Source organism: Canis aureus, chromosome 10 (genome assembly GCF_053574225.1).
Source record: "Canis aureus isolate CA01 chromosome 10, VMU_Caureus_v.1.0, whole genome shotgun sequence".
In the NCBI taxonomy this organism is placed as follows: Eukaryota; Metazoa; Chordata; class Mammalia; order Carnivora; family Canidae; genus Canis; species Canis aureus.
Window position 1 is genome coordinate 28,058,984 of NC_135620.1, and position 21,754 is coordinate 28,080,737.

The window sequence follows — 21,754 nt, forward strand, 5'->3', positions numbered from 1 at the left end:
AGTCAACTTATTTGCCAGTCCCAAGGGCACTGATAATGAACTGAGTCAATCCCAACAGGCTCCAAATGAAACCAGCAGAAAAACACCAGGCTCCAACACCTCAAGTGAAGAAGCCAACAATCTATACCTCATAGAAGTAAAGAAAGAGTGTATTAGTTGTATCTTCCAAATGGCAGCAGACTTAAACCAGCTTGAAAAGGGATCCTGCATTTGGGTCCTGCTCTTGGGGTCTCCTCTTGCAATGGGAGAGGATTCTTTTTATTTTTTTTATTTTTTTTTTAATTTTTTTTTTATTTTTATTTATTTATGATAGTCACAGAGAGAGAGAGGCAGAGACACAGGCAGAGGGAGAAGCAGGCTCCATGCACTGGGAGCCCGACGTGGGATTCGATCCCGGGTCTCCAGGATCGCGCCCTGGGCCAAAGGCAGGCGCCAAACCGCTGCGCCACCCAGGGATCCCGAGAGGATTCTTTTTAATTGCAAAAACCATCAACTGAAAACTTCATCTCTTGCTTTTACATTTAATACATATTTTATTTTATTTTTTCAAATTTTCATTTAAATTCTAGTTAGTTAACATACAGTGCAATATTGATTCAAGGAGCAGAATCCATACATATAACTTACCACTTACATATAACACCTAGTGCTCATCCACTTACATATAACATCCACTTACATATAACACCTAGTGCTCATCACAAGTACCCTCCTTAAGACCCATCACCCCTCTAGCCCATCCCCCACACACCTCCCTCTATCAACCCTCAGTTCGTTCTCTATCATTAAGAGTCTCTTATGGTTTGTTTCCCTCTCTTTTTCCCCCTTCCCATATGGTCATCCGTTTTGTTTCTTATACTCCACATTAGTGAAATCATATAGTATCTGTCTTTCTCTTATTTAGCATAATACACTCTAGCTCCACCCACATCACTGCAAATGGCAAGCTTTCGTTCCTTTTGATGGCTGAGTAATGTTTCACTGTGTGTGTGTACCACATCTTCTGTATCCATTCATCAGCTGATGGACATTTGGCCTCTGCAGTAATTTGGCTGTTGTTAACGCTGCTATAAACATCAAGGTGCATGTACCTCTTCAAATCAGTATTTTTGTGTCCTTTGGGTAAATAGCTAGTAATGCAATTGCTGGATCATAAAGGAATCTATTTTTAACCTTTTGAGAAACCTCCATACTGTTTTCCAGAGTGGCTGCAGCAGTTTGCATTCTCATCAACAGTGTAAAAGGGTTCCCTTTCTCCATAATCTCACCAACATTTGTTTCCTGAGCTGTCCATTTTAGCCATTCTGATAGGTGTGTGGTTAAAAATATTTTCTTAAAAGAAAACAAAGAGAAGAGATGGAGGTACAGAGTGTCTTCCACCACCCACAGAGAAGACAAGGATCAAGCCCACATGGAGCACATAGTGAGGGGATGATGAGTGAGAATGAGCCCAACCCCTGGCCACAGGAACATCAATCTCTGTTCTAAGCACGTAGGCACACATTGTTCTCCTCTGCTGGCCTCAACTTCACCAGGTGAGAGTATTTGATTTTCCGCACCCTCCTAACCTGTGGTAGGATGAAATTTTAACTATCACTTTCCTAAAACCACTGTTCCTGCTACTGCTATCCTTCTAGTTATCTTCTCATACCATATACCCTCTCCATGTTGGCAAATGTGACTACACTAAGATGCGGGAAGTCATGGAGAACATGGTCTGCATATTAACACAGCCTAATTAGGTCCTCTCTGACACCAGGAAAAAGAAAAAGGCTCATTTGTCCCAGAAATGCTTAGCTCTGAAGGATCTGAGTGATCTAAGGTTTCCTCCACTTAACATACAAACTGTCAAGAACCTGATGCTGCCCTTCCAAGATAGTGCCAGGATTCCAGGGCACTGGCAGAGAGACAGACAAAGCAAAAGAGGACTGTGAGGAGGATAAGAGGAAGAGAGAACTTAGAAAGGTCTCCAAAGTAGCCATCAGAGGAGCTTCTTTCAAGGATAGGACTCAAGTGGAAATGTAAAAAATGATGTGGGACATTCTCTGGCTATCACATCAGTTCATGATCCATCACAAGTGTAAGATTTCTTTCTGGTATAAGCCTGCACCTACAAGCCCTCCCAGACATTAGGGGCAAAGGGCTATGATTCTCTCTCTTTCTCCTTTTCATTCCCTTAGTTTGTACACAAATTTAGAACTGGAGGAAACCTCAGCCATCCTCTTGTTCTACCACTGTGTTGTACATTTAAGGAACCTGAAGCCTGGAATAGGCAATACATTTGCTACATGTTCAAAGGACAAGGACAAGGATCAAGGCTTCCTTCCCAGCCCAGCTGCTCTGTTCCTTAAGCTTGTATCTGATCCAAGTGTGAGAAGATCTGTTTTAATCTCTATACTCCTCACTCTTGTCTGTAATAATGAAGAGTATGATTATCTCTGCTTTATGCCTCATTTTCCATGTAATGCAAAGTTGGATCCTACACAATGAAATGCTCCCAGCACTGGTATATTTTTTTAAGTAGTCTATAAAGGATTTCTTATTTGGTATTAACTGCCCTTTAAATTATTCCAGTATTATTGTCATAACCCCATGCTTATTTTAACAGCTTCAGGAAGAAGTGATTCCCATCAAGGCCATTCATTAGGCTTACTAACTCCCTGGAGAGATCACATACCTTGTCTTCCTTTGAACTCTCCACTTCTGCTCCCTCCTTGAATTTTGCCAGTGCGCTCTTGAGGTCCTGAGATGTGTAGGTGTTGGTGTTGATGTCCAGCCTGTCCAAAGATAAGGTTAGAGTCAGGACGGAAGCATCATCTTTCCCAAGAAAAAACCACTTCTCCCACCATAGGGTAGGGGGCTGACACTCCAAAACAAAGCAAGCCAGGCCAGCTCAAACTCAGAGTGTACCACTCTAGCTTCACCTTTGGTTAGCCACAAGTCAACAGGTAGTTTTACCTTGAAGGTAGAGGAGAAAATACACAATTGAAGATGGTTCATTTCATGAAAGAGGAGGAAATGCATGGGCCAGACAGAGGCCTATCATGGACGGAGAGCTTTCAGCAAGGTACTCAGCAGAAGTAAATCTGGAATGTTTGTGCAATGCTATTCTACAGCATGTGACAGAGCAGGACCCCCTGGAGGAGAGTGGGCACAGCACCCTATTTATATTCTTCTAGTAAAGGGACCAGTCAGACCTGAGCCTCCCTTACATATACATGGCCTGATTTCACAAGGCAGCTTCCTTCACAAAAACAGGTTGGATAAATTCACACCTTAACATCAATTCCTGGGCACAGAGTAGATGCAGGAGGGATGTGTTAACCTGACCAAGGAATGAGCTTGAGATATCAAAGACTAGAAGCAAAGCCAACCATCTTCCAAAGTTGGCCTCCAAGGAGAGAGAGAAAAGCAACCAGGGCTTTACTCATTTAGTCTTTGATTCAGCCTAGAGATCCCTTGGAGCCCTGAGAAAAACACTCACCTTTTCCAAACCCCAATCCTCATAAACTAATTAATAATAGCTAATACTCCCAGTTTTTGAGCACGTAACCATGTGAGTCACTGTTCTAATCCTTTAAAATTATTTCATTCAACTGATACCACAATCCTAAGAGGCAGGGAAAAACGATCCCTATTCCAGAAAAGCATCACCCACAGCCAGTAGCATGAGGATACCACTGCCCCTTATCCCTAAGAGAGAGCTAACTATTTGAGGGTACAGCTTGAACAGATTACCCTCGCCCTCCTCTAAGACTTGGTCAGGACAAATCCCATTATGTATCTTATCTCTATTTACTGCCGTAAACTCCCACTCTTCCAGACCACTAGCCATCACCCATTCTCAGCCCAAACTATACACCCACCCAAGTGTGCACATGTGTGACTGCACACAGAGACATAAAACCACTTTCAGCTGGTATTCTTACTTCATTCTTCACTCACAAAAATAGATGCTATCATCAAGAACCCCTTCATATTCCCCTCATCAGCTCTATACACCAACTTCCACCAAATCTACATTCTCTGCTTTCCCTTCCATGGCAATGGATAACAGCATCCTTGCTCCTATTAACCTTATGTTCCAGATCCCACTTCCCTTTTCAAAAGCTTTAACTCTCATTATTATACTGCTCCCTCCTTTCTGCATCCTCAATTTCTCTCTTTGGTTGGATTATTCCTTTGAATATATCAAGACTCTTCTGACTCCAGAGTCTCTAATTATCATGCCATTTCCATGCTCTCCTTCAGAGTAAAACTTTATAAACACATTTCTTAATTCACTATTCTCATATTCGTGACTGCTACTTACACTGCTATTTGTTCTAATCTAGATTCAGTTCCCACACCCTACTAAAACTTCTCATTAAAATTACTAAAATAATTGATCATATTAATGGACTAATGGACTCTTCACTCATGTCATGCTCCTCAAGCACTCTGCAGCATTTACACAGTTCACCCTTCCCTCCTTGAAACACTCTCCTTCCTAGTTTCTTGTTACTACATTCTGCTGCTTCTTCTTCCCTTTCTTCCCTCCTTTGACTCTTTTGCTGGTTCCTCATCTCCTACCTGAATCCTATATACTGGAATGCCTTATAGTTAAATCCTGAATAATCTTCTTTATCTCCACATTTTTCCCTAGTTCTTTTAAAAAATCTGTCAGGCAAAAAAAAAAAAAAAAAAAAAGAAAATCTGTCAGGCAATGATGCCCAAATTTCTATCACTGACCCAATCTTCTCCACTGAGTATCAGCCAGACTCTGGGACAACTACCTGACACATCATGGATCTCAGATGTTCATCAGGCACCCCAAACTTACTATATCTAAAACACAGGTCTTGATGTTTCTCCTCATAAATCTGTTCCTCTCCCAATTTTTTTCTATTTCAAAAAATGGTACTTCCAAGAACCTAACTGTATTAAATGCCCAAAACAAAGCTTTATCTCAAATACCTCCCCATCACCTTCTTTAAACCCCTAAATCTATATTGTAAGCAAGTCCTGCTGCACTACCTCCAAATTAAATCTCCAAACCCATCCCTCTCCATCATGACACTCTAGACTAAGCCACCGTTTTACGTCATCCACTGAAACGACACCCTAATTGTCTCTCTGTGCTTCTTCTTTTGTCCACCTTCAACCTATTCTCCATATACACAGCAACTACACTAACTTTCCTAAACTGTATTATATTAAACCACTCTCCCACCCCAAATCCTCCATTGGCTTTCCATTATATTTCTAGTTAAATCAAGACTGCTCAACATGCATCATCAAACTCCACATGATCTGACCCCTCATCAGGCTGCTCTTCAAAATCATTTATTACTCTTCCTTCTTCTCTTACTCTCTAGTCACCCTGGTCATTTTCTTGTTTTCCAAATTTGATGAAGACTTTTCCGTAACAAGCTAGAGACTCTTTTTCCCTCTGCCTGAGATGCTCTAACCTTAAACCTATAAAATTAACACTTTGCATGACTAAATCCCAGTCATTCTTTAGGTCTCAGTTCAAATAGCATTTTAATGAGGTCTTTCAAACCATCCTATCTAACGGGGCCTTCTCCAGGGACTGATTATCTTGTTTATTTCTCCTCTACTTTCTACCATTATCTACCAATTTCTACCATTAAGTAATTACTTTACTTGCATTTTGATTTTTCTGTTTTCCTGGCTGCCAGCCTCCGTAATGCTGGCATCCTGTTTTGTTTACTACTGTACCCCTAATACATGGCACACAGGCACTTAATAGGTCTTTTGTGAAATGAATGAAGGGAGCAAGGAAATGGTCATCTGGCCCACTCCCTAAACCACAATGCCATATTGTACCATGGTAAATGCTCAACTCAAGATGGGACAACCTGGATGTACTCTGTTCCTCAGCCCTCTGAACATAAGAAGGTGATTCAAAGAAGGTGGTTGTTCCAGGGCAAAAAGATACAATCTCAAGATGTTGACAGGGATATAAACTAGCACCAATGGAGGTGACAATGCTCAACACATAAATAGTAAGAGAAAACCCTGTTGCTAGGAACCAAATACACACTGAAGGCAATGCCAGAAGAGGCCTCTAAAACAAGTCAGAGTCAGATGCCTTGTCCTAGGCATTTCAGCTCTAGTTAGCAGTGTGGCCAGTCACGTATCCAGCAGAACTAGTGGAGAGCCGACCATGGATTAGGCTAAATGGACCGTCCCCATTCCTCCTTAGCCAGTGGTTCTTAACTCTGTGATAATCAACTTCTTTGACAATCTGATGGAAAACTGTGGGTCTTGTTTGTCTTGTCCCCCAAAACAGAATAAGCAAATCAGCAAAATACTTTAACAACTGTGGAAATAAATTCTGCCCTTTAGCCTCTGTTCCCATTCTGGTACTGAAGAGCCAAGAAGACACTTTTAAGTGGAATTGGAGGAGCCCAAGATGAGGTGCACCACGGAGGAAGAAGTCACCATCAAAGGCAGCCAGAGACTCACTGAGCTCACAGCAGTGAGACCCACACCACCTTGTCAATGCCTTTGGGTTGCTGTTCAGACAGGTTTGCCACTATTAACAAATGCTGAGAAGGAAGAGGGTATGTCCAGTATACCCTGGAGGCCATTCCAGACTAGAACCCTCAGAAACATGCCAAAGGAGAAAAGTAAAGAAGCAGAAGTTGGGCAGTTATCTCTCTCTTATGGTGTGCCTATCACAGACCACATGAATGACTCTGATTTCTATTGTAAAAAGAGAAGAGTAACAGATAAAGCATTAACATTCCTCCTAAAGATCTATGGTCAGGTACTGGAAAACAAACTTTCCACAACAGTAAAACCAACAAACAAATTCCAAACTAATCAAGCTCCTAATTCAATATTCTTAAATCAAAAATAAAATAGTCTTTTTATTTAGAAAGTAAGACTTGGCATAGATAATGACAAAAGATCTCCTGACATACTCTGAGACACTGATATATGCATATATATGTGTGTGCTAGGGATGGAGGGAGCTTGGTAGGGGTTATAACAATGAAATTTTATTCCTTCTTAGATGCCTGTAAGAAATGAATCATCACATGGCCTCTGGGTATAGGCCTATCAAGAGGGATGGGAGAAGATAAAGATCCTTCCCAGTTGGAGACTGTGTGGAGGACAAATATCTCTTTATCTTATCACAATATACAGTCAAATTTTATAACCGCCCACATCTGAACAGGCTGTTCTATGGGGCTGTGGTGCTACAGGACTGAAGGTGCATATACACAGGTGGGATAACCTGAGTACATCAAGGAAAAGACTCAGGTAAGAACTGGGTCTCTGCACTCTCAGTCTTATATCTAACTACAGAATATTATTGAAATAATGAAATTTCAAGGACTAACTTTGCTCAGTCCATTACTGGATTGCCAATACTTGCATTATTAAAACAGGGGAATCAAACTCTTTGTTACGACCACATCATATTTTAGGTTTTGTGTGTCTTAGGGCAATCGTTCCAACTACTCAGCTCTGCCAGGTTAACGGGAAAGCAACCACAGACCATCCACAAATGAACGAGCATAACTGTGTTCCAATAAAACTTTATTTATGGATACCAAAACTCTAAAAGCCATGAAATAGCATTTTTTTTTGCTTTTTTACAGCCATTAAAAAATGTTAAAAACAACTTAGCTTATGGGCTGTACAAAAATAAGTAGCAGTCTCAATATGGCCCAGGGGCCATAGTCTGCTGGTCCTTGTGTTAGAAACCTCATGATTGTTTTTTTTTTTTAAGATTTTATTTATTTATTCATGAGACACACACACACACACACAGAGAGAGAGAGAGAGAGAGAGAGGAGAGGGGCAGAGATACAGGCAGAGGGAGAAGCAGGCTCCATGCAGGGAGCCTGACGTGGGACTTGATCCTGGGTCTCCAGGATCAAGCCCTGGGCTGAAGGCAGCGCTAAACCACTGAGCCAACCGGGCTGCCCTCATGATTGGTATTTATGACCTTTCAAATTGCCCAAATCTAGCAGCCCCTGCAAACTCCATGCCTCCTCCACTCTCATGTAAAAAGGAACTTGCATATAATGCTGAATAACTCAAGCCAAAGAATAGAAAAAGAGAGACAAATTGTCCAAAAAATTAAATAATCTAAACTGGTTATTAAAAAATAAAGCAATCTCTTAGCATTGGAAAGTTTTATCCTACAAGAAAGCCTGTTTTAGTATGGACTAACAAGAGGAAAAGTTAGTCTGAATTAAAGACTTTAAAATGCAATTTTATTGTTCACCAAGGAAGTATTACTGGCAAAGCAGAAGGCCTAACAGGCCTGTTTTAATGAATAGATGACTCATCTGTAATCAGTGCATTAATTGTTGAGATTCAAATGGGTGCTCTTAAAGTACTGGGAAAAATAGCTTCATTTTTAAAACAGGTTAAGCATTCCCCCTACAGCCTTTTCTAAAGTATCCATTTGCTTTGCAAACTATTTCCTTCCAAAGATTCTACAAGTAAACTTTCACAAAACCTTGACAGATTTATCACAAATTCTAAACTACTAAATTTCAAATTTTAAAAAAAGCCACATGAATTTGGGTAAGAAATATTACCTTGTCGTTACTTTCAGTATTACAAAATCAATGTTGTCAACCTCCCAGTCCCGAGGGTTGTCACTGTACCTTTTGCCTTTTCTCAACCCTTTCAAATTATTTCTGTACTTGTCCTCTTCTTGGAGTTTCACTTCTCTTGCCCCAGTCTGAAGATTCAGCCGTACATGGGATCCTACAGGGACAGCCTGACCTGAAAGCCAGGAAGAAAGAGGGCTCATGAGGTATACGGTCCTTGAAGGGACACTGCAATGGAATGGTTGACTAACAAGCCAACAGAATTTATTAATTCATGAAGACCAGACTCTGCTGTGTTCCATTACCTGAATCCATCCATCTCTCTAACACACACACACACACACACACACACACACACACACATACACACACACACCCCTCATACATATTTTCTCCTTTTGCTAACACATATCAAATGAAGGAAATGAGGCAGATGGGCAAGGGCATCTCACTTCAATTCAGAGACCAATAACCCCAGTTAGAACCTGCATCTTTAAGCTATTCTGTTTTCTTTAAACTGAGCTATAATAAGCTTTTCTGTTAATGTGCAGGTGAATAGTAAATATCTACTCACCCTTAAGGACATGGCTACATCACTGCATTCTCCATGACACCCTTCTTGCATCTCCCCTGACAGTCTAAGAAAACCCCAGAGAGCTTGCCATTCCAGCAACCTCAGACCTCACCACCTCTATCTATTCATCATTAAGCTCCTTCTATGCAGCTCTCTCCTTGATGAGCACAGGGACTGGATCTCCTCCTATTTTATTTCCCAAGTCCCTAGACCATGGAGTGATTGGAAGATAGGAGGACAGAGCAAGCCAAGGAGGCAGGGAATGGAATCAATAGAAACTAAAAACCTATGCCCACCCATTTCAGAAGAGTCAATCCACCAGCTGAAAAAACAAGTAATGTGAAGGGATGAGCTATTCGCATACATTGTACAAAAGTACTCAATGATAGTTAAAAAGGAGGTAGAGACACTACAAAAAAAGAACTGCAGGCCATTATCTCTGATGAACACAGATGTAAAGATTCTCCACAAAATATTAGCAAACCAAATCCAACAAAACATTTAAAAAATCATTTACCATGATCAAGTGGGATTTATTCCTGGGATACAAAGGTGGTTCAATATTTACATATCGATCAGTGTGATAGGTCATATCAACAAAAGAAAGCACAAAAACCATATGCTCATTTCAAGATATGCAGAAAAAGTATATGACAAAGTACAACATCCATTTATGATAAAAATCCTCAACAAACCAAGTTTAGAGGAAACATATCAACATAATAAAAGTCATCTATGAAAAACCCAGTTAACATCATGCGCAGGTCTCAAAAAAAACAGAGCTTTTTCCCAAAGAACAGGAAGACAAGAATGGTTCCCTCTCATTTATTCAACTTAATACTGGAAGTCCTAGCCACAGCAATCAGACAAGAATAAACAAAAGGCATCCAAATCAGTAAGGAAGAAATAAAACTTCCACTATTTGCAGATGACATGATATTATATGTAGAAAACTTTAAAGACCACACTAAAAAACTACTAGACCTGATAAATCAACTCAGTCAAGGCACAGGATACAAAATCAATATACAGAAATTTGATGTATTTCTATACACTAATAATGAAGTAGCAGAAAGAGAAATTATGCAATCTCATTTATAACTGCACCAAAAGTAATAAAATACTTAAGAATGTAACTAACCAGGGGCACCTGGGTGGCTCAGTGGTTGAGCGTGTGCCTTCAGCTCAGGTCACAATCCCGGGGACCTGGGATCAAGTCCTGCATCAGGTTCCCCTTGCGGAGCCTGCCCTTCCCTCTGCCTAGGTCTCTGCCTCTGTCTCTGTCTCTCTCATATAAATAAATAAAGTCTTTTAAAAAATCTATACATTTAATGCAATACCTAACAAAAGACCAAAAGCATTTCTCACAGAGCTAGAACAAATAATCCTAAAATTTGTATGAAACCACAAAGACCCTCAAAAATCAAAGCAATCTTGAAAAAGAACTAATCTGGAGGTGTCACAATACCAGATTTCAAGATATACTATAAAGCCGTACTAATCCTAACAGTATGGTACTGGCACAAAATGGACACACAGATTAATGGGACAGAATAGAGTCCAGACGTAAACCCACAATGATATGATCAAGAAATATACGACAAAGGAGGCAAAAATATACAGTGGCAAAAAGAAAGTCTCTTCAACAAATCAGTGTTGGGAAAACTGGACCACCTTCTTACCCCATTCACAAAAATAAACTTAAAATAAATTAAGGACCTAAATGTGACACCTGAAACCATAAAAATCCTAGAAGAGAGTACAGGCAATAATTTCTCTCACACTGGCTGTAGAAACATTTTTCTAGATATATTTCCAAAGGCAAGGGAAGCAAAACCAAAGAAAACTATCGAGACTATATCAAAATAAAAAGCTTCTCCATAGCAAAAGAAACAACAAAACAAAATGACAATCTACTGATTGGGACAAAATATTCCAAGTGATATATCTGGTAAGAAGTTAGCATCCAAAATATATATAAAGAACTTATACAGATCAACACCAAAAAAAAAAAAAAATCCAATTGAAAAAATGGGCAGAAAATTGTGCATTATTGGTGCAAAAGCAAACTGATGCAGCCACAGCACCAGAAAAACAGTACAGAGGTTCTTCAAAAATTAAAAACAGAATTACCAAATGATCCAGTAATTCCACTATTGGCATTTACGTAAAGAATACAAAAAACACTAACTTGAAAAGATATATGTACTACTATGTTTACTGCAGCATTATTTATAATAACCAAGATATGGAAGTAACCCAAGTGTCCATCAATAGCTGAATAGATAAGATGTGGTATATGTACAATGGAAATATTACTCATGGGCACCCCAGGTGTCTCAGCAATTTAGCGCCATCTTCAGCCCAGGATGTGATTCTGGAGACCCGGGATCGAGTCCCACGTCGGGCTCCCTGCATGGCGCCTGCTTCTCCCTCTGCCTGTGTCTCTGCCTCTCCCTTTCTCTGTCTCTCATGAATAAATAAATAAAATCTTTAACAACAAAAAAAGGGAAATATTACTCAGATATAGACAAGAATTAAATCTTGCCATTTCCAACAATATAGATCTAGAGGATATATGGTTAAGTGAAATAAGTCAATCAGAGAAAGACAAATACCATATGATTTCACTCATATGTGGTATTTAAGAAACAAAACAAAAGAAGAGACCAAAAAACAGGCTCTTAAATATAGGTAGCAAACTTGCAGTTACCAGAGGGGAGGTGGGTGAGAAGGCAAAACAGGTGAAAGGGATAAAGAATATACCTATCATGCTGAGCACTGAGTAATGTATAGAATTGAAGAATCACTATATTGTACACCTGAAACTAATATAGCACTGTGTTAATTATACTGGAAATAAACAAGAATTTTTTAAAAACACTGGTTAAAAAGCAAGTGTGCAAGATCACATACTATAAACAAAATGTTACACTTCTTCATTCATACATGCAATTAACATTTTTCAAGCAACTCTATATATATCAGGCCACTGTGGTAGGTTTTAACAATATAAAGAGCAATGTTAATGGCCAAAGGGTTAGAAAATTTTAGGGAAAGGGTTCAAGATACTAGAAATCTAGAAGAGGGATCCCTGGGTGGCACAGCGGTTTGGCGCCTGCCTTTGGCCCAGGGCGTGATCCTGGAGACCCGGGATCGAATCCCACGTCGGGCTCCCGGTGCATGGAGCCTGCTTCTCCCTCTGCCTGTGTCTCTGCCTCTCTCTCTCTCTCTCTCTCTCTCTCTCTGTGTGTGACTATCATAAATAAATAAAAATTTTTAAAAAAACTTAAAAAAAATAAATCTAGAAGAAAAACTGCTCTAACATCTCAACTTTGACTGTGTTTTCTCCTGCCAAAGGATGGCATAGCCTTGCTGATGCTGAATTTGCTTCAAGGATCAAAAAAGGATGATGAGGGGTAGCCCGGGTGGCTCAGTGGTTTAGCGCCACCTTCAGTCCAAGGGGTGATCCTGGAGACCGAGGATCGAATCCCACATCAGGCTCACTGCAGGGAGCCTGCTTCTCCTTCTGCCTTTGTCTCTGCCCCTCTCTCTTCTCTCTCATGAATAAATAAATAAGATCTTTAAAAAATTATTTTAAAAAAGGATAACGATATAAAACCATTCCTTTAAGGGAAGTATATAGCACAAGTTCTCTCGGAACTTGATCAGATAAACCCTGACTATAAAACGGTAATGATGTAAAAATTCAAGTTTTCTCAATTCTGACAGAACCGCAGTGAACTCCAAGTCCCACCAACTACCGTGTCCCCACCAGAGAACGAAGGAGCCATGAAAACACCATGCCTTCATGGTATTCTGTTCCTGCTGCTCCACTTCAGTAGGGAGTTTCTGTATCTCTGGCTAAAAAGTTAATGGGAACTTAAGTACATGAGTGTATGTGCATAATGATCTCCTTTCAACCTCAAAAGCAACCAAAATTCTTCAAGGTTAAAAAAAAATCTGTCCCAAGTAGAGTGGGAAAACCTTACTCTGGGGAGATTTCCTGAACAGGGTTAAATTGAGGGTTTAATGTGGCAAAAAGTGAGACCCAGACTGGAAAATAGGGAATCCAAAATAGAGCTGTGTGTATAGACCAGACACACAAATCGACAGGAGGCCAGGAGCACAAGAAGCAGGAAGAACTGGAAAGGCTATGGACGCAGCAGAGGACAAGGTGAGGCCAAGTGGTGGCAAGAACAAGGAACTGGCAACTTCTTTTTTTAAATAATTTATTTATTTGTTTGAAAGAGAGAGAGCTAGAGAGAGCTAGAGAAAGCACAAATGGTGAGGAAGGGCAGAGGGAAAGGGAGAAGCAGACTCCTTGCTGAGCAGGGAGCCTGACATGAGGCTCTATCCTAGGACCCTTAGATCATGACCTGAGCTGAAGGCAGACACTTAACTGACTGACCCACCCAAGCACACCAGACCTGGTAATTTCTGTTTTTCCTAGATCATGGGGCAATAGGTAACTTCTTCAGCATTAATCTCTGAATGTGTGAAGGCAAAAGGTTGTCTCAGATGGAGAGATCCCAAACTGACAAAACAAGAGTATATTCATGCACTAAAGGCTAAAAACAGGTCATCCTTGATATTCCCTTTACCTCACCAATTTCCATACCCAATGCATCTCTAAAACCTAATGATTTTTCTTGCCATAAAGTCTCATGAATTCATTCTGTCCTCCTCACCACTGTTTTGTCCAAACCATCACCATGTCTCTTCTAGACACCACCATAGACTTCCAGCTGGTTTCTCTATTCTACTCTTAGCTCCTGATCCAACTTCTTTACAAAGAACATTCTCTTTTTTCCAAAATACAAATCTGACTATGTCATTATCCCACTTTGAACCTTTTAAGGGCTTCTGACTTCTCTCAGAATAAAGATGAAAGTCCTCACCATGGTCAGTGAGGCCAGTTACTATCTAGGCCCTTGTCCACTCCCTATTCTCCAGGCCACACTAGCCTTTTTCTATCCCATGAAAGAAGCATGCTCACTCCTATGGTGGGGCCATTACCCATGCTCTTTGCTTTGCCCGGAATGTTCCTTCCAACGCCTGCCTCCATCTCCCCATCTTTCCAATCCCAGCTAACAGTCACTTCCTCTCAGTGGTATCCTCTATTTCCCCAGACCAGACCTGGCTACTCCCTATAGTCTTTTGCAGCACCATGGACCTTTTCTTTACAGCAATTACCACAATCAGTGGTTAGAGTTTAGTTTTTTAATTCATCTGGTAAATAGAAATGGTCACCATTTTATCCCCAGGGTCTATCCCATAGTCTAGGATACAATAAATCCTCAATAATTATTTGCTGAGTAAAACTTAAAAATGAGAAAGAGAAAATTCTAGCTCATCTAGAGGTGTGTGCAAACGCCAACAAGGATTTTCACTAGCTCAAGAGGATTCATGATAGTCATGTTAATAGTTTTTGTAGTAGTAAAACTAGTAAAAATAATACAACCAACAATAGTATTTTGAGTTTTCAGACATTTGATCAAAATCAGAAATGGACAAGGTGAAAAAAAATATGTGATTAAAAGTTTCAAAACATTAACAGGTTATACTGTGCCAGAGTGGCCAAGGAACAGACTAGAATCTTATGTGAATCAATTTATTTTATTTGGGGAAAATTCCAAAATTACTCCCTTCACATAAGCCACCACAGGGGGCAGGAGCAACCACAATAGCATTAACTTAAAATACAGGTTACTCTCATTTAAGATACACAAAACCAGCAATGGCAGCGGAAGAGGCAGAAGCAGTAGAAAATAGAATATTTTAAATGTTTCCACCCCACTGGGAAGAAGGCCAAGTTAGCGTGCAACCTGACCTGCATCCTTCTGGGGCCTCTGTCAAGGGACCAGGGCGCTCAGAAAGAGCAGAACGGAAGCAGGAAGTTAAAAGATACATCCAAGTAAAGAGTTAGGGATTAAAAGGTGGAGGGCAAGGAGACAGGCAGGAAATACGACAGGGATCCAAAAGGCAAACAGGTATGCAAAGCCTACAGTGTCTATGTCTCTACCACTAGCTGGGCACAAACCATGGCCTGAAAAAAAAAGTCTCTGTCAAGAAGCAACTCTGTCCAAATTAAGTAAGGCCATATAATACTTGAATTTTTATTCTTACTAGGAATCTGTCACTGACTTTAATCACAGTCCGAGACCAAAGTAACAAGTCTTGTTTTTCCAAGGGGGTAAGTCTGTAGTGGATTTCATTATTGTCACCAACTGTCTTCCCCCCTTGCCTGTACCCACACCCTTTGTCAAGTGACCTTACAGTTCCTCCTACCAGTAGTGAAGTACCTTTCCACCCCTTGACTCTGCACTTGGCTTATGACATGCTGTGGTCAGTGGGATGTTAGCAAATGTGCCACAGCAATTTAAAATGTGCTTGTGTGTTTTGCTAGCCTTAGCCTCTTGGAATTCTATCACCACCATGAGAAACGTGTGCTAGCACTCTGGCGTGAGAAGGATGAGCGACCCATGGAGTAGATGTGGACCCACACTGCAGACTGGAGCTAAGCCCAGCTGAGCCCAGCCACGGTCAACTAGGTATAACTGATCTATAGACATATGAACAAGAATAAAAGACTGGATTTCTTTTCTAGCTTTTTACTCGGAACTACCTTTAAACTTAGACAAAAACTGCAAAAATAATACATTTTCCATATATTGCCTACACAGCCTTTCCTAATGTTAATATATTACATAGTCATAAGTAATTATCACAACTGGAAAATTAACAATAACACTAACCAAACTATAAAGATCCTTTTTCAAGCCTTACCAATATTTCCACCATGCCCCTTTTGTTCTAGGATCCCACATGGCCTTTGTTAGTTCTCCCTAGTCTCCCATAGTCTGCAAGAATCCCTCAATCTTCCCTTGTCTTTCATGATCTTGACACTACAAGAAATACTGATTAGGTTTTCAGGATTGTCTGGTGTCTTCTCACCAGAGAATTCTAAATATTTCTTTATGCACCTCTAAAAAAATCACCTCATGATTAAACTTAGGTTGTGCATCCCTCACAGGAGCACCAAAAAAAAATGACGCAGTGTTCTTCTCAGTGCATCATATCACGAAGTTTGTGGTTTAATGTGTCTTACTGGTGATATTGGCCTTGGTCAACTAATAAAAGTAGTTTCTACTGAGCTTTTTTCAATGTAGTAAAAAAAATCATAGCAAACTACCAAACTGAGAAAAGTAGGTTGACAACTTCTTAACAACTTAAGCTTACCATATGAATCCAGCAACCCCACATCTAGGTGTTTACCCAAGACAATTTAAAAGCATACGTTCACCAAAAACATGAATGCTCATTGTAGCATCATTTATAATAGCTAAAATGTGGAAACAACCCTAATGTCCATCAACTGATACATGAAGAAAATGTGGTATATACACATGGGAGAACACTATTCAACCATTAAAAGAAATAAAATACTGACAAACACAACATGGATGAACCTTGAATACATGATGTTCAGTGAAACAAGATGGAAAAAGTCACATATCATAGGATTTCTTTTTAAGTAAAATTTAAAAAGAATAGGCCAATCAAAAGACACAGTATAGGGCGCCTGGGTGGCTCAGTTAGTTAAGCATCTGCCTTCAGCTCAGGTCAAGACCCTAGGGTCCTGGGATCAAGCCCCACATCAGGCTCCCTGCTCAGCGAGGAGCCTTTTCCCTCTCCCTCTGCCGCTCCCCCTGCTTGTACTCTCCTTCCCCCTTCCTCTTTCTGTGTCAAATAAATAAGTAAAATCTTTAGAAAAACATAGATACAGTACATCGGTGGTTGTCAGGAGCTAGGGGGAGGAAGGAATGGGATGTGATTGCTAATGGGGGTGGGGTTTCTTTCTGGGGTGATGAAAATGTTTTGCAATTAGACACTGGTAATTGTTGAAAGTCCTGGGCATATATTAAAAGCCACTGAATTGTTTTTAAAAATTACAAAGGAAATACTTTGAGATTACAGAAATCCCCTATCTCCTCAAACCACACCATTAGAAGAATCCTTCTATAACAATTACCACCATGGTGACAGTCTAATGGCAATTTTCTACTTCCCTCCTTCCTAATACGTTAATTGAAATTTCAAGTAGAGTAAGAAGAACACAATGAATACGTACATCTATATCACTCAGACTTAACTGTTACTTTTTTGTCACACTTGCTTCACTTTTTTGTACTATGAAATGTTAGAAACATAATACACACAAAAAAACATCACAATATGTCAAATCTAAATATTTCTGTATGCACCTCTAAAAAAATAAAGAGGGCAGCCCAGGTGGCTCAGCGGTTTAGTGCTGCCTTCAGCCCAGGGCCAGATCCTGGAGACCCGGGATCGAGTCCCACGACGGGCTACCTGCATGGAGCCTGCTTCTCCTTCTGCTTGTGTCTCTGCCTCTCTCTCTGTCTCTGTGTCTCTCATGAATAAATAAATAAAATCTTTAAAAAAGATAAAACATAAAAAAATAAAAAATAAAGAAAATTTGCTACAAAAAAAGAGAAGAGAGAAACAAAAAGAGAAAAGAAAGAAATTCTATTACAAGAAGACTGCTCAGTCCTCTATCTACTTAACAATTTACTTAAGTAATAAATATGGCCTCACGGATATTTTCTTCTATGAGTTATAATTCAATACTTTCATTATTTATTTTGTTGCTCAGTTGCTTCAGATTGGACAATTAGGAATTCCTTCAGGTTGGCTCTTATATCCTTTTAACTAGTTCCTTTCCCCATCATCGTCTTTTTTCAAGTATTTCCTTACTTTCTAATTCTATAAGATGTTACAAGTTCATGTTGTATTTTCCTTTCCTTGCCCTGGAATCAACTACTTCTCAAGGAGCCTTAGTTTCTTTTATTGAAGAATAGTATTTAGAAACCACGATCTGGGTGCTAGGTATGCTCATTACTACTAGGTACCATGGCTCTTATACCCTGTCAGACATAGCTCAGAAATTCACAAATGTGTCTACATTTGTGCATATGCTCATACACCTATCTCTATTTCTTTATCTATTTTTGTTAAAAACTACAAGTTCATACTGATATCTCAGATTTCAATCTAACACCACAGAGTTCATTTGTCTTTCCCCTTTCCTTACGCGTAACTTCTTTCTCCAACAGAAAGAAATTTGGCTCTTTTTACCTGCAATGTATTTATTTATTGTTCAATTCTAGCGTGAATATAGCTTCAAAATTAGTGACCCAAACCCCTATGTGAAATGCACTTATGAAACCAGATTACAGCATCTATGTGCAGTTCTTTTGTCTCTGACTTTATAGTATCTAGTCCAGGTATCTTTTCATAAAGTCACTTAGGTTAGTTCTTGTCTTTCTTACCCCTGAGTAGAGTGACTAATGTATAATGTTTATTAGTTCATTTATTAGTGTCTATATTCCATTTTGTGGTATATATATTTCTTGTTCCTCCACATGCTGGTTGGTTTAATTTTTTTTATTTGGGGGGCATCTTAAGGGTATGTGAACTATTTCTAGAGTTCTAAGACAGAATTACACAAAGAGAAATTACTGTTGTTTTAAGCCAAGTTTGGAGGTGGCTTGTTTATTGTGGCAATTCATTCCAGTGGTCCCGAAACAAGGAATTTAAAAGTGTCCAATATAAGGAATAGTTTTTCTTTCTGAAATTATGTGGTTTTTATCTTTTTAGTGTTAAAATGTCTTTTTATAAAACGAGCTAATGATGATGATGGATGATAGCAGGTTGTTTCTATGTTAAGGCTCTTAACTCAGCAAAGTAAAAAAGTTGGCCTTTGGTCCCCAAAATTGGCTTTTCAACTTCTTTTCCATCAAAGACCAGAGTCTGGAAACTCCCATCTATTCTACCAACCTTCTCCAGGACATTGGAGAATTATTCCCGTTGTACACTTTAAGTAAAGTGTATTTTATGGCATATAAACTGTATCTCAATAAAACTATTTTAAAAATACATTTCTTTGGATAAAGCATTACTTTCTCCTTTCAAATCCCGGAACAGCAAAAAAAAGTATCAGATACAGTCCAAGGTGACACCAAGTATATTTCTAGGAGCCAGGAGAGAGAGCTAAGCACAGAGCCTACACAGCCCCACGATAGTTGTGGGTGTGGCAGAAAGAAAATGGACCAAAGAAAGCCTGAGGCCATGAAACACCTGGGCAAGAGAAAACCCTAGTAGAAGGGCTGGGAAGAAAACAGTTGACCCAGGGATGCCTGGGTGGCTCAGATGGTTAAGCATCTGCCTTCGGCTCAGGTCATGATCTCGGGGTCCTGGGCTTGAGTTCCATGTCAGGCTCCCTGCTCCATGGGGAGCCTGCTTCTCCCTCTCCCTCTGCCTGCCACTCCCCCTGCTTGTGCTTTCTCTGTCAAATAAATAAAATCTTGAGAAACAGTGATCCAAGAGGGAGGAGCCAACAGAAACATGCACCGGAGGCAGGCAAGTAAGGCAGACAAGTGAGAAGGGCCATCTATAAGGCAATAGGCAGGGGTAAAGACTGAGAAAAATGCTCCCTCTAAAAGCATCAAATTTTAAAACATAAAAGCAAAACAAAATGTATCTATAAATGGAATTCATTCCATAGCCAGTTTGTGGCTGCCGGAAAAGATGTTTCACCTCCTGATACATTTTGCCTGACTCAGTGTTTGTTCCAACTCATCCCAGTTTTTGGTGATTAGAAATCCGCCCGCCTAGACTCACAATGGGAAGGTCCTCCTTGGGTAGTGCCCACAGTGAGGGTCTATGCAACCTGGCTGCCCTGCTTCAGCAGAGTCAGGGCCAACTCAGGTGTGTGCCCTTGTTTTTACCTTGCCATCAGATGCTCAGCAGATATACAGCTTTGGGAGAGATGCAAAGTACAGGCTGTCCTCTGTGGGCTCATGCCTGGAAACCTCCCCCTCCAGGGACATCTAGGCTCTTTCAAGTCATCCCTGGATGCACTGCCAGAAAATCAAGGGTTACCCTCACAGCCTGCTTGGATGAGAGCTGGCCATGCAACCATGAGCTCTGGACTCTGCTCCCCACTCAGCTCTGCCTTTGAAAGCAGGATAAAGTTAGCCAAATTCCTTTTTCTTTCTCAAAATCCATGCCCTTATGTGCCAAATGAAAAGAATCTATTGTGTCTGCTTTCCCTCATGTGTTAGGTTGTTGTGAAGAACAAATGAGAAAATACTGTGTCAGTTTCTGAGGAAGTTAAAAGTGCTTCAGGAAACATAGCCCCAAAAAGGTAAATGTCAACCAGGATAAAACAGACATCTTATTTATCAAGTCCTATAGGTATATGTCAACAAGAATAAAAATTCCCTATTATGCTGAGTTCCTGAACCAATTACTTGTGTCTGTAGCTCAGGCTCAACACCAGGTACACAGGAGGCCTCCAGAAAGGTCAGTTTGGATGCCAGCCCCCTGTCCCTACTTCCCCTAGAACCTAAGGAATAGAAGGATTATGGAACAGGAAGCAATGTCACTCACCTCACCAGGGCCTCCAAGCCCCTAACCAGAGCTGGTCAGAGCTGAGACTTTACAGGCCCGGTTGCCATGACTACCACAGCCCTCTCCTTCTGCTTTTTTATTCAAAACCCTCAAACAAGTCCTGGCAAGATCCCTGCCTCACACAAATGAGCATCTATCCTGTCTCTCAGGCAAAACTTGAACTGAACCACTAACAAAAAAATGTGCACAAACCTCTCCAGAGTGCTGAACCCTGAACCAATCCTTTATGTTATTCTTTTTGAAGGGTAACACAAATAGAGACCTTTTTTTTTTTTTAAACAATGAAACACACAGCAAACTAGTCTGGACTGTAGTTATATTTATGCATTTTTTTAAAAGTACTAAACAATAACAAAATGAGAAAAACATTAAAATATTCTCCAAACTGATTTTTCTCTGAGTCACAGAGTCTAAGAATCTGGGCAAGGCCATAGAAGAATTATCTGGCATGGCTTCCAGGGGTAGAAATCTCTCACCTGCGTTAAAGCCCCTCAGAACGAGAGACTCCGCTGTTTTCTTCTAGGAACGGTTATCTTGACAGCTCCCACTACCCTCTCCAAAATCTCACCTGCTGGGACCTACACAATGTCTCCTTCCCAGACCTCAAGGAGGATAGACAACAGGTGGTCACCAACCTCCTCATACAGAATTCACAAGAAGAGTGTTCTTCAAGGAAAAGGACTAGCAGCAATGCTACTTAGAAGACTTCCTGTGTTAGAGTCAGAGAGATACAGGATAAAGGCTCAAAGTAACCATATGTAGGACACAGTAAGCCTCTTTTCATAACTAGCTTTTCAACAAGCATTTACTGAGGGTTAGGCAAGAGCCTGCTCTTTTCTAGACATCCTTTCTCCCACAGCTTACTGCACACTCACTGAGGGCTACTTGCTGTGTTGGCCACTGGGAAGAATACCACATGAACAAGGCCAACGGCTGCCCTGAGGAGCAGGAAGTAAATGAGGAAGAACAGCAGTAACATCTGGAGTTCCAAGTCCAGAGAATGGCTTTCAAGCAAGCAAAGAAATGAACGTATTTAGGGGGCCATGAGTAACTGCACTTGAAGCATCTGGAGCTCAGTATATAAAAAAGGGATACGAGAAAC

At 40.4% G+C, this 21,754-nt stretch overlaps 1 protein-coding gene across 2 annotated transcripts in view; it reads right to left on the reverse strand.

Moving 5' to 3' along the window:
- SIL1 (SIL1 nucleotide exchange factor) overlaps positions 1–21,754 on the reverse strand; it is a 219,094-nt gene that overhangs the window by 83,359 nt on the left and 113,981 nt on the right. For both annotated transcript variants that reach the window (XM_077911887.1, XM_077911886.1), the window contains exons 4-5: positions 8,637–8,757; positions 2,678–2,777 (exon numbers count right to left, since the gene is read on the reverse strand). In XM_077911887.1, coding sequence (XP_077768013.1) covers positions 2,678–2,777; positions 8,637–8,757 — 221 coding nt within the window. The remainder of the gene's footprint in view (positions 1–2,677; positions 2,778–8,636; positions 8,758–21,754) is intronic.